Source organism: Mauremys reevesii, linkage group 6 (assembly GCF_016161935.1).
Source record: "Mauremys reevesii isolate NIE-2019 linkage group 6, ASM1616193v1, whole genome shotgun sequence".
In the NCBI taxonomy this organism is placed as follows: domain Eukaryota; kingdom Metazoa; phylum Chordata; order Testudines; family Geoemydidae; genus Mauremys; species Mauremys reevesii.
Window position 1 is genome coordinate 77,272,429 of NC_052628.1, and position 14,502 is coordinate 77,286,930.

At 39.0% G+C, this 14,502-nt stretch overlaps 1 protein-coding gene across 8 annotated transcripts in view; it reads left to right on the forward strand.

Annotated features, from left to right (window-relative positions):
• ADAMTS19 (ADAM metallopeptidase with thrombospondin type 1 motif 19) overlaps positions 1-14,502 on the forward strand; it is a 381,231-nt gene that overhangs the window by 363,692 nt on the left and 3,037 nt on the right. For 7 of the 8 annotated variants that reach the window (XM_039544208.1, XM_039544213.1, XM_039544211.1 and 4 more), the window contains one exon: positions 12,748-12,925. In XM_039544208.1, coding sequence (XP_039400142.1) covers positions 12,748-12,925 — 178 coding nt within the window. Of the gene's footprint in view, positions 1-12,747; positions 12,926-14,502 lie in introns of those variants that run through there. The other variant, XR_005600317.1, reaches the window with a different exon arrangement.

Below are 14,502 nucleotides of genomic sequence, written 5' to 3' on the forward strand. Positions count from 1 at the left end.
AAGCTAGGGTGGGAGTGGGGGAAGCTGGTTTTGCTGTTTATAGGAAAAAGACAGGATTCTCAACCCCTGCCTGCCTGTGTTTTGTGGAGGTGGAGGGGTTGTAGATCCCTTCACAGTATTCTTTAAAAAAACAAAAGAAAAGAACACCAAGAAATTTACACACATTCTCCTGTTCCAAAAATCAAGCCTCAAACAAGCATCAAGAAATGTAGCCCCGAGTAGCTTTAATTTATGGGATGAGTTTTAACTTCCTCATAGCTAATCTCCTCATGATCCACTGCAGATACGTGTAGATACCAAACTGTGACCACATTTGTACGTTAGTATGACATCTTGTCTTCTCTTCAAACATTAAATATCTACATAATGTTTATTTTAGTACCTTACAGCACATAATTTCCCTTTAAATATAATGTCCTAGTACTTCAAACTAAAGGTCCTGTTCTGACCCTTCTATTGATGGTAGACTTAGTTTTCTTGTAATGGCAAAAGTTGTGAAGTTTCTAGTTGAAGAATAAAATAAAGGTGTGTGATTGTGGAACTTCTGGTAGAAAGCATCATCCATAGTTTGAATGTATACATAGTGCCATCACATACTAAGCACTAAGAAACATACAAAGAACAAATACAATGTTCATGAAAATGTAGAAAGTATAATTATTTTTAATAATAGTATTACATTGGCTTTTTTAAAATATGCTTGAATTATATAAATGATTGCAAAGTCTCAATTTTGAGAGAATTGGGATGTCAAAAAAAGAAAAAAATACTAAAATAGTTTTTTTTAAAAAGGGGGTTACTTCAACTACGTATATACAAGCTGTGAAGGTCATATCAAGAAAACTACTGGAGATGCAAGATACTTTAAAAGGTTAGTTCTTGGACTAGCTTGTTCTAGACCTACAAGAAGAAAGGCTACTCTTGTACTGTGTAACACACAGAAGTTGTTTCAGGAAGTGTGGGTGAGCCACTGAGTGGCCAGAGGCTACAGTATAATTAATTTTGACATCTTTGCAGGGGGGGAAATCATACAATTAAATAGCACTGTGATATTAAAGTTCAAGAAATTGCCTTTTTTTAAAAAAGAAGGGAATTAGAAATAGCCTAAAGGGAAAAGATAGGAAATTAGAACCAGCATGGAGGCTGTTAAAGAATACCTCATTATAGTTACCAAACAAAGCAAAATACAAAGTGAAAGAGAGGGGGAAAGTGTGGTTAAACAGCAGGTACAAGTCTGTGTTTAGATCAAAAATATTTTTTTAAAGAAGTCCAGTCCAAACTATAATATAATAGAAAATAATTTTGATGAAATGTAGTTTAGGAAGTGTAGCAGGGTCAGTCGCTTGCCAAGCACCCCATCATGGCCAGAGGTCACTCTGTGGCACTCTGCCTCTGATTCTCTCCCACGTCAGGGCTCCTTGAGAACTGCACACAGGTTTTCTGGGTTAACACCCTCTACCCCTACCTGAGGCTGGTTTATTAACAGGAACAGTTCTTAACAATCCTCAGGGTCCTAAAATACAAGACTATCACCACACAAAAGTTCATACTTAGCTCTAGTGTTGTCTCATCACCAGAGTTCTTTTTCTGTCTCAGACTGTTCTCTCAGACAGTCCTCCCTGCTTTTCCTAGCTGGCGCTCAGTCTTCTGACTTTGACTTCCAGGCCCAAACTCAATCAAAGTCTCTCTGAGGCCTTCTGCTCCCTGGGCTCTGGCCCCAAAAGCCCCTGGTGTCAGTGTCTTCACTGCAAGAGTCATTCTCACTCATTGCAGTTTCCTGAGCACACCTTTTCCTGAAGCTCCCTGCTGCCCTTTCTAGGGAAAACAGCTAATCAGATAGTAATCAGGGTTGGGAGTACCAGGCCCTCCAGATCTTAAGGGGCAAGCCATCCTGTTACAAGAAGGCTTGGGGGAAATTCTAAAAGCAAATAGACAAGTATAATAAGAGAAATATTTCAAAGAATATTTTAAGTATATCAGTAATAACAGCCTGCAGATGAACACTTGCATCCACAAGAGCATCAGGGTGCAAATCAAAGAAGTTAAGTCAAGCTAAATCATTCTTTTGCATTGATCTTCACCAGACAGGATAATAGGGAAATACTTATCATAAGGTTATTGCTTACAGATATTGAAGCTGAGGCTTAGTCAGAGATAGAGATGTCAAATAAAAAGGTGATAGAAGAGCTTGAGAAGTGAAACTGTAATAGATCACCAATACCATCTTCCAAAAGTGCCTGTTCAGCTGTAATTCCTCATTTCCCTGACTGGAATACGTTTTTAGGGCTTGTTTGCACAATGCTGTAAAGCACATTACAGAGGCGTAGACTGTGCTGGCATGAACTAAATGGCACCTACTTTGCATTAATGTGAATGTGAGATAGGTACCTTTTAGTTCAGGCCAGCAAGGTCTCCCGAGGCTGTTAGAAGGCAGTATATTAGAGCACATTACAGATGACGCCTCTCTAATGCGCTTGACTGCATCATGTAGACAAGCCCTTACACAAGGTATATCTTAACTTCAGGGCTTTATGTACCCTGATATGTCCATTTGTGGGATTTTTATAAAGAAACTCTGCTGAGCCCAAAGATACAAAGATACAAAAATCAGCCCCCATCACACACACAATTGGCCCCCTTCTTTCCTATGTCTCACTGACCCGTGCACTTTATTTTTCTGTGAGTTCTCCCCAAGTGAGGTCCACCCTTAAGATTTTTGAGTGAGTGAGTGAAACTTAATTGACTAATTTTGTGCCCCTACTACATTTAATTGATTAATTTTAAGTAAAAATGGTGGGGTGTCTTTGAGTCCTATCAATTTCCTTTGCTACAGGAAAGGAGGAGCCTAGCTGTTGTAGGGTTTATTCAGTGCTGTCTGGCAACATCTGGACTTAACAGGTAACATGAAGCCAATGAGGATAGAGGTAGATGTTTCTGCAATTTTTAGCAAAGTAGCTGCAGCTTTATTTAACACATTCAACTAGCAAATCATACAAGATCACTCCTGATGGGTAATCTGTACTGCAGCTGCAAAGATGGAAAAGGACAGGAAGTAGCCAATACAGACAGCCTTCCTGCGACCCCTGGAGGCTTGCATCCAGAACCTCCCTAATTCTCTAGGACATGACCAGTCCACCAAAACCAAGGCCCATGTAAACCAAGTTATTTCAGGGCTTGCCAGTCCCAACATCCTGGTTTAGATGTAAAGTGAATCTGCAATGTAGTGCATTCGGAAATAAAGTTTATTACAATTCCTGTAGCAGTACCGCCATTTTACATGCACTTCCTGAAGACCATTTAGTATGAAGGAATTCTGATTCCTTTTCTTGCTTTTTTACAGTTTGCTCTATGGAGTGGAGTTAAGATTGCAACGGTTATTTAGGTGGGACTTTGTGGTATCTTACTGAAGTGCAACACTTTCTCTAAACTTCCTGAGATTCTAATGTTTGTTTGGGTTTTTCCTTTTAATATTCTTGAAAGGTAATATGCCTGTAACCATATCTATTTTTGTGGGGGAATTCTCCCTTTTTTAAAGGTCCTATGGTCCACTGGAGAGGAGCTCTGTTCCATCAGGTCCTCCTAGGGCTGCTATGTCCAAACTTTTCAGTTTGAGGGCTAAACATAGTATGTCCAAAAGATAAGACGCCACAATCTATAATGTGGGACAAATTCTCTGCCCTGTCCTCCTCCTTTTAGTCCTGCTTAGACAATGCTAAGGGAGTAGAAGCTATCCATGGGAGAATCCCCATGTGTAGTATAGCCAGCTCTTACATTTTCCTCTCTGCACTCCATGGTGCAGAGTGCAGTTCAGGAGTTTGGGGGTGGCTCAAATACACTGTGCATCAGCTATCCCTATCTGACATGTGGTCCCTTTGGAAACAATAGCCAGATGGCATAACTTACAGCAGACTCCTGACTGCTTTGATTTGACTTTTCTGTCAAAGAGGATGAGCTCAATAGTCTTATTATGCCTCTAGAGACTCGTTGGGGGTATCTCCCTTGCATACCTCAGGAGATCCATGGGAATGAGGGAATGTTTCCCTGTTCCACCTTCCTTCTTTCATATAGATCTCAGGTGGTCTGCAGGAAGAAAGGCTTGGGTGAGAATGGTGGTTAGGAGCAGTCTACTGAGGGGGCATTCTCCTGTTTTGCTAACCTGGCTCATTTTAGGAGACCCAGGGAACTAGGAACCCCTCTCCTAGGGGGAGGGGATAGCTCAGTGGTTTGAGCATTGGCCTGCTAAACCCAGGGTTGTGAGCTCAATCCTTGAGGGTTCCATTTAGGGATCCAGGGCAAAAATCTGTCTGGGGATTGGTCCTGATTTGAGCAGGGAGTTGGACTACATGACCTCCTGAGGCCCCTTCCAACTCTGATATTCTAAGGAATATGAAGATGATTTGGGTGCAAAGAGGGAAACACATTAATGAACTAGCAATTGACCTTACTCCTGCTCTGAGCTCTTACATCCTCTGATTATCAAGAAAGTGCAAAGCCTCAGGATCCTATTAAACTCATTTCTAGATACTCATATAACAATAATGCAAAGCATGGCTTTCACTTTCATCTTGCCACGAGAGTACCTCTCACATTGGATCCTAGCTACTGAGATCTATATGTTTTTCACCTCCTAGCTGATTACTGTAATTCACTCTGTTTCAGACTGAATAAAGTTACATTACACAATGAAGCTCCAGCTCATGCAGAATACAGCAGCATGGCTCTTGAACAAGAAAAACATATCATACTCTCCACTGGGTCTCCACTTGGTATCGAAGACAGTTCCAAGTAATGGTCGTAATATTTAAATCCCATAGTGGAATAGTGCTTGTCTGTTTTAAAGGCCAACTTTTTATCCACAAACAACTAAGACAGCTTTTCTCTATGGGAATGCTAACACTGATGGAGCCTAGGTTCAAACTCTCAAAAGCAGGGGCTGAGGGTTATTCCGTGATAGGCTGCATCTATAGTATGACTTACCAAGATAAGTTGGAGCCCAAAGTCTGGCTACAATACAGAAGACACTTCTCTGCAGCAGTCGTCTTGTACTAATGAAAAACAGGAAATACAGTGAAAAAGAAAAGGGAAGGGAAACAATTAAAAATCCAAGTTAATGTGGTTAAAAATAGGAAGGGGCCAAAACAGGATTTTCACAGCTAAACTTAATGCAGGTATTTGGCATCTTGATACTGAGGTGATGGATGTGTTACAGTTGAGTGTGGCAAAGATCTTCCTGCAATTGAGGCATAAAGGAACTCAGACTGCATCATTTATTTGGATTCATCATTCCCCCTTTCTTGTGTTTAACTGATACACAAATATTGGTACAAATAAAGTAAATATAGTTTGGGACATAAACAGCTATAGCAAAAGCTGACTAGCTTGATGAACAACTTTTGTGGATATTTTTAACCTCATTTAAACAAAACCATTTATACAAACAAGTACACTGTACCAGCCCTCAAAATACCAGCCCTCAAAATCAAACTACATTAAAAATGCAAAGTGAACAAAAAATATTGCAAACCTTTAAACCTTATGCACTGTTATCAATTTTTGATTCTTCAGTATGCTTGTTTCACTCTCACTTTATTAAAAGGTCGAAACTGCTTGAATGCTGGAACTGAAAAACCTATACATAAATGATTAGGAATGCTGTGCTGGTAATTTCCAGTAGAACTCATCATTTGAGTTTCCTTATAAGAACATCTCTCTCCACTTTGAATGTTGACTTGTAAAACGCCTTTTTGAGCAATCTATTTATTCTTGAAGACAAATTGTCCAAGTCAATTCTGTTAACATTGTCACAGATTGGCGCTTCTTAATTTAGATTGTATCAGATCCTGTAATGATTGCCTATTATTTTGGCTGAGACACACATTTTGACCGTTACTGACCGCCAGTTACAATTTTTCCCTTAATTTAGGAATTCCTACTTCTTACTGAAGCCAGCTGGAAACAACTAAGGCATTACAGCACCTTTCTCAGCTGTTGGCCATGGTAATATGTATTCTCTCCAAAATATATATCTTTGGCAGGAAACAGAAAGAAGGAGTCTCGGGTAATCCTGGTGCATGCCAAGTGTAAGGATTGTTATATTTAACGGCTAGATTTCAGTCCCTGAAATTATGTTTAAAAGAAGTTCAAAGGTAGGCAAGTATTCATATAGAATATGAATGTAGTTTTCATGCAAAAAAACTTTAAAAATAGCTTTTCACTATATTTATCCAGGATTTTTTTTTGTAGAAGCTTTAACAGGAATGTTTTACATGACTTGCAGCTTGAATGGTTTTACAGTACCTTTAGGACTGTGTCCAAAACTGCCAGATTAACAGCCACATAAAAAAACTCTGGCTGCATATTAGAGCATTTAGTCTAACCCTACAAACACAGTTGTCCTATGGGAATTTTTGCTAATCAGCTACATGGCCTCAAAATGTAGGTCACCTGAACAGTCAGAAGTAAGAAATAACTAGAACACCACAAAAATGAACTACAGTGTGTGCAAGTGTGACATTCTTTTTTGGCAGAAAAAAAAATCTGTGAGAGAGCATTCCCCAGTACATAGTAATGAAGAGTAGGTTGAAATTAAATTAGGATTTACAGAGGACACCTGCTGAACCTCCAAACTTTACTAAGGAATTGGTGGGAGTAGGGCCGTTTTACGTATAATTCGTTTAATTATTTCATTAGCGATTTTGACTGCATAGATTTTCCGATTAAATTAATTGCCTAACAAATTAGCATGGAAGATATTGATAGTCATAAGTGGGATCTTATTTAATTAAATAATTTTAATCCTATCTTCCAAAGCACTCACAACTCCTCCCATCTTGGTATTTACTGCAAACTTTATAAGCATACTCTCTATGCCATTATCTCAATCATTGATAAAAATGTTGAACAGAAGCGGACCCAGAACTGACCCCACTCATTATGCCCTTCCATCATGACTGTGAACCACTGATAACTACTTTCTGGGAACAGTTTTCCAACCAGTTTTGCACCCACCTTATAGTAGCTCCATCTAGGTTGCATTTCCCTAGCTTGTATATGAGAAGGTCAAGCAAGATAGTAACAAAACCCTTACTAAAGTCAAGATCTACTGCTTCCCACCTATCCTTGCGTCTCTCTCTCCAACTCCTGGGCCTTTCTCCTGTCTGCTTTCTTTCTTCGTACGGTTTGCAGTACTAACTCCAGGCCCTCTGTTCAAGATCTCATGTCACACTGGCTTACAGGATCTTGCTAAACATGGCATACTGAGTCCTCTTCTTTCTCATCTGACTCAGGCATTCCTGGGTATGGCAGGAATACCTCAAGGCTGCAACAACTGCAGATAAAACACAGAGGTACCACTGTCATAATGGAAAGTGAAAGTTAAGGGTCAGAACTCCTTCCCTTAATTGCGCTGTTAAACAATAATAGAATACCGTTTAGTTAAATATTTTTTGATGTTTTTTACATTTTCAAATATATTGATTTCAGTTATAACACAGAATACAAAGTGTATAGTGCTCAGTTTATTTTTATTACAAATATTTGCACTGCAAAAATTAAAGAAATAATATTTTTCAATTTCCCCATTGCAAGTACGGTAGTGCAGTCTCTTTATTTTGAAAATTGAATTTACAAATGTAAAATTATGAAAAAAAACCCTGCATTCAAAATGATAAATAAAAGAAATAGTATTTTTCTATTCACCTCATACAAATACTTTAGTGCAATCTCTTTATTGTGAAAGTGCAACTTACAAATGTAGATTTTTTTTGTTACATAACTGCACTCAAAACCAAAACAACGTAAAACTTTAGAGCCTACAAGTTCATTCAGTCCTACTTCTTGTTCAGCCAATCGCTCAGACAAACTAGTTTGTTTACATTTGCAGGGGATAATGTGGCCCACTTCTTGTTTACAATGTCACCTGAAAGTGAGAACAGGCGTTCACATGGCACCATTATAGCCATTGTCACAAGATATTTACGTGCCAAATGCCCTAAAGATTCATATGTCCCTTCATGCTTCAACCACCATTCCAGAGGACATGCATCCATATTGGTGACAGGTTCTGCTAGATAACAATCCAAAGTAGCGTGAACTGACACGTGTTCATTTTCATCATCTTAGTCAGATGCCACAAGCATAAGGTTGATTTTCTTTTTTGGTGGTTCAGGTTCTGTAGTTTCCACATTGGAGTGTTTCTCTTTTAAGACTTCTGAAAGCATGCACCACACCTAGTCCCTCTTAGACTTTGGAAGGCACTTCAGATTCTCAAATCTTGGGTTGAGTGCTGTAGCTATCTTTAGAAATCTTACATTGGTATCTTCTTTGCATTTTGTCAAATCTGCAGTGAAAGCATTCTTAAAACAAACGTGTTGGGTCACCATCTGAGACTGCTATAACTTGAAATATATGGCAGAATGTGAGTAAAACAGAACAGGAGACATACAATTCTCCCCCAAAGAGTTCCGTTACAAATTTAATGAACACATTTTTTTTAATGTGCGTCAGCATGGAAGCATGTCCTCTACATGGTGGCCGAAGCATGAAGGGGGATATGAATATTTAGCATATCTGGCACATAAATACCTTGCAATGCAGGCTACAAAAGTGTGAACTCCTGTGACATTGTAAATAAGAATCCGGCAGCATTATCTCCCATAAATGTAAACAAATGTGTTTGTCTTAGTGATTGGCTGAACCAGAAGTAGGCCTGAGTGGACTTGTAGGCTCTAAAGTTTTATATTGTTTTGTTTTTGAGTGCAGTTATGTTAAAAAAAAAATCTATATTTGTAAATTAAACTTTCACGATAAAGAGATTGCATTGGTATTGTATGAGGTGAACTGAAAAATACTATTTCTTTTGTTTATCATTTTTACAGTACAAATATTTGTAATAAAATAATATAAAGTGAGCACAGTACACTTTGTATTCTGTGTTGTAATTGAAATCATTATATTTAAAAATGTAGAAAAACATCCAAAATATTTAATAAATTTCATTTCATACTCTATTGCTTAACAGTGCGATTAAAACTGCAATTAATCACGATTAATTTTTTTAATTGCGATTAACATTTTTGAGTTAATTGTGTGAATTACCTGCAATTAATTGACAGCCCTAGTGGAAACCTGAGGTTCAACCGCTCTGGAATTGGATCTCTGGGTGGCAGCCTCCTACTTCCTAACTGTGTTTTCAGGACAGGCCCAATGGTGACAGCACCTGTAAGACCTTTTCTTCTAGCAGCCTGTGACAGTGGCTGATTAAGTAACTCAAAAATAGCTCCTTCAAAACAAAGAATTATTTATTCATCCACAGGTACATAGCAGGGAAAGCAAATAGTAAACAAAATAAAGGTCTATATTCATATCTCCCCTTAATCTCTTCTTCCAAGCTTTGGTAAGTCCCATTCATACAGTTACTGTCAGCTCTTGGGTGGGAAACAGCCTGCACTGCTGCAGCATGTTCTCTATGTTATTCTCTGTTAGAGACTCACCTCCACCCACTGCTGACAGCCCACTCAACCCTGTCTCTTCCCTAGATCAGCATTTTTCAGTTTTTACTATCCTCTGTGATCCTAGGTTTGGACTTGGGAGAATAATTTTTTCTAGCCCAGTTGAAGCCACATAGGGGTACATTTCCCTAGTTAATAGCTTCCCTGTTGTTCCCCCTAAGGACCCTTGGCACTTTCAATATTATCTTATCTTTGCCATTTTTTGTTGTTTCCTGTGGGCTTGCCCCTTACAGCCTCCTTTGATTTAACTCTACTCAGACAAGCAAGTTAATATCACATAGCTGCAAATGCTATTTATAAAACAAAACACAAAACCCACACATTTCCCTCATTTTTCACATATCTACTATTGTAGCTTCTTTACCATAGCAAACAGGCCTGCAGAAATAGAGAACTGTGCTATGTTGCTAACTTGAATGATGTCTCAATAAATTGTGTATTTGTCATATCTAGATTTGTTGTGTCTGATTTTTCCACTGCCTTGCATCTTGTTAAGTAATTTACACCTGTGCTTAGTGTACCAGATCAGAATAGTACTGTTGTCCGTACATAACTGCACGAAGTGCATGGCAGTGTCAGGTGCATTATCAGTACAGTTGAGCTCAAGCCACCAAGTTTGGATTTCTGCTCCAAAGACTGGCATTGATAGATCCTAGGGCATGTTAAATAAGGGATCTGAAACATATAGTAACTTGTTCAAGAAATTAAGGTTTAAATAAAAATGTTGTACAGGCCATGTATTGTACAGGCCATGTTGAACACAAAGTATCAGAGCCCCTGGCATCCATTCACAAGAGAAACATATCAAGTGATTTTCTGTTGCAAAACATTTAATAAAATATATAACTGCAAAAAATGGATGAAATATTCTTCAGGATCTAGATCTAGCAGAGAGGGAACAAATGGTAACGCTGTATCATTATTTTGCTATGAAATTACACTTAAAACAATGGCACATACGTGACTAGATAATTAATGTACATGGGTCTCATGAGATTCTGTGAACATAAAGTCAGCAAAGGAGTAATGGTGTATTTCACAAGTTCAGATTAGATTTCATGTCCATCTGTGAGGCACTGCCCTAGTTTGCATTCCAGGATTTTATTTCACAATCATTTTTATGGAAAAAGAAAGCTACTGCTACTGTTACTGTACTATTTTTTTCTGACACCATTCACCTTGGCAACAGTAAGATGGCACGGCTGATTGGGTTCTGACTGCACTGTCAGTTCTTTGTGCAAGTTTGATTCTGTGGTGTAATGTACTTGCGTGCATCAGGTCATTTTGATAAGATTACACGTATATCACTGTTTAGCTGCCATGGAGCCTAATCTTGATTCTAAAGCCTGAAACATTTTCTCCACACTTCCTATGGAATTTAAGATAAGTGTTTTGGCAAAGCTCCACCCACTCCGCCACCAGCTGGCACATCTATTTCTTCTCAAATGTAGAAAGTGGTCCACGCTAATATAATGTCAGGCTAACTCAGTTGAGCATGATCAATCAGGGACATCTATGGGGTAGCAAATTAACATTTCCACAATCCATCAGCATGAAAAGTATGTGCTGTATCACATGATTCTTACTTGATCTGGACAGTATTTTGTTAAAGGATGTGTTCAGGTTTGGGACCATAATAATCACACTCAACTGTGCAGAAGAATGTCTGTCTGCTGCGTATCTGTTCTAGGAGTCATCTATTCTTGCTTTTAATCACACCCAATGTATTACATGATTCTGGTGGGCATCCCAGAGAGAACAACTGTTCAGGCTCTCTTTGCTGTGGTTGTGTTTGTCCTACTTGCAACCATTGCCTAGTCTTGATTAGGATCCAAAGCTTTGTCGCTTAATTGGTTGGTGGCCTGTGATATACAGGAGGTCAGACTAGATGGTTCTTTCTGATCTTAAAGTCTATAACTATAACAAATTTACAAGTGAGTGTACAATTTTACAGTATAGTGTCAGTTGCTAACATGAAATTACCTTTATGCAGAGCACCAGTGATGTTTGCTTTACTGTTATATATCTTGGCACAAAGGAATGACTTCCTACAGTACAGGTGCCACTTGAAGAGTACATAAGTTGCTTATCTACAGCCATGGTCATGTTCTGTTGGCACCACTACTATAGATTCCATATTATATCCATGGAGATTTGTCTCAGTAGATGTGAGAACTTCCTCATGACCTATTGCAGGATTATACACATGAAAAGGCATGCTGCATTTAGTGTGGATGGAGCTCTTAAGTCCTTGATTTCCTCTCTTTTTGGGTTGGAGTCTCCTCTGATTGTGAGTTTGTGCTGTACATATGCTTGCTACATCTCTCCTCTTGTTTGCCTATTCTTTCTCCCTGACCCAACTCATTCTGTTTATCTTCCCTTTTTCTGTGTATTTTACTGGGGTTTGATTTCCATTTTTCATTCTTATTTTCTTGTTACTGCTGTTCTAGGTCTCTCCTTCCCTTCTGAATCTCTCCCTTTTTCCTCAGCATCTTCCCACAAAACCTTCTCTCCTCTCTCTGTTTCTCCCCCGTTTTCTCTGTTCCTCTTCACACTTTCCCTTAGGTGTGGGAGGGAAGAAAATAATCTGTTGGGGTGTCTTAATCCTTGCAGGAGCTGAGAAAAAGCATTTCAGGCTGATGAGTCCTTGAAGAAAACATGAAGAGAAACCAGAAGACAGACTTAAAAAGAATCAGCATCCACTCTGCTCAGTGAGGGGAGCAATTTAGCAGTGGGGTTGGGAATATGGCAGACTCTTCATCGTCCACTCCTCCTCTTCTCCAGTTTCTGTGAGCATATTCTGTTGCTCCACCCATTCTCTTTTTGTTGTCTCCGGAGGGAAAATTCAGAAATAGGGATGAGAGAGCAGGCCTTGGAGCTCAGAGGCTTCCTTTGCTTTGCTTTTTCACCACTGGTGCTTCAAGATGTGTGTGTTCCTGATCGTAACAGGTAGATGAAACCAATGCCCAACCCTGGCAAGGTTTTATAGATTTTTTGGGGTAGGGGAAGAGCTATAATCCATAGGTTGGGAATTGCTGCCATGAGTATTAAATGCGACCATATTTTCTAGTTTGTTTGTTTTAAATCAATTTTAATTTATGAAACTATGAATCTGCCTGAAATCCTAGCCCTGCTGAGGTCAAAACTTCCATTGACTTCAGGTGGGTCAGGATTTCACTCCAAGTTTTTACAGGAAAAAACTGTATTCTGACACATGCCTTTCTTCCATCTGTTGTAGTGTTCCATTACCTGTGGCAAAGGAATGCAGTCCCGAGTAATCCAATGCATGCACAAGATCACAGGAAGGCATGGCAATGAATGTTTTTCCTCAGAAAAGCCCGCAGCATACAGACCCTGCCATCTTCAACCCTGCAACGAGAAAATTAACGTAAATACAATCACATCACCCAGGTTAGGTAAGCTGGAAAAAAAGCCATATGACAGTGCAGAAGTTATCTTTTTCTGTCTTTTCTTATGAAGGAAATGATGGTCCTGTGATTAAAAGCACAAGGCTGGGATTTAGGCAATCTAGATTCTATCCTTATATCTCCCGTAGAATTATGTGGCACTTTAGGCATGTCATTTTAACATATCTGTGTCTCAGTTTCCCCATATGTAAATTGCAGATAAAAATAGTTTGCAGGGGTTTCATGAAACTTAATTCATAAATGTTTGTAAAGCACACTGGTACCCATGAAGGGGATGTGATGTGGTATTCCATCTTATTATTGTTACTAAACATCAAAATGTAAATATCTTTATATTGGTGTTAGAAATTTATTTCAAACCAGTTATTTTTCTGGTTAATTGCACCACACATTTTTAGAGTTGAGAAAATATATAAAGTTTAGTTTGGCAAAGTTTTCTAAACAACATTCTCATGGTCCTTAAAGGACCAAGAAGTCCCTGGTTTAAGGAGTGTGTACAAATGGTTCCTTCTGCTAGTCTTTCACCCAGATCACTACATCTGTCCATGATTGTGTAGAACATCAGAGGTTAAATCTTCAACATAAAGGGGTTAGAGACAAACTCACTGGGACCATTTTAAAATCCAAAAGTTTCTCAAACTCTGTTTCCTATTAGAGAGCCTGGAAGAAATTCTACTACTGGTGTAGAGAGAGATCTGTTAACCCTACCAATTATTCTCCAAGTAAAATCCTTAGTGGAGTTTTGATGAGGTTCTTACCATCAGCTCCTTAGAATGTCAGTCTGAGCCTTGAGCACGATTGAGATATATTCAAAGATCTGCTATAGTACACCTTTTCCCGATGATTTTTTCAGAGCCCTTGTTAGGATAAACCCTCCTGTCAATAGATTATTCCTGCATGGAAAGCAAATCTAATGTCATAAACTGTCTGTAATCCTCCCTTTGAGCTAATGAAGGGTATTCCCCTTTGAAGTTGGAACCCTTATAGCATTTTGTGTAGTGGCCATTGTCTCGTCTTGCTGGATGACTGAGATGACAGCTGAGGCTTACAGACCTCCTTATATAGTATTTCATAAGGACAAAGTTGTTATTCATGTTTTGTGTGTCTTTATGCACAATTGCCCAGCTGACCTCCACCACCATCAGAACACGTTTTTCATCCAGTGAGACAGAGGCATCTTCCTGCTTCAGATGTGAGACAGGCCACGAAGTTCTACTTTACATAAATATGCAACATAGAAATTTTAGGTTGATTTGAAATTTATTTATTTTATTTGAAGGACCAAAATGAGGTAGTGAGACCCATAAGGCTGAATTATCTGAGTAGATCAGAAGATGTAGCACTGATGCTTGTAATCTCAAAGTCAACCTTATCCACTAGGAGTTAGGGTCCATTCCACCAGATGCATAGAGACAATGCTTGCCTTGAGTAGATCTACCATTTGGGCTTCCAGTCATATTGTTACCATGCTTCTTCAGATATAGCTTTTGACATCTGTTCTGGTTTCTGTTCTCCTTCCCCTCTCCCTTTCCCCCCCATGCAATGGAAGGAGAGCTACACGGATC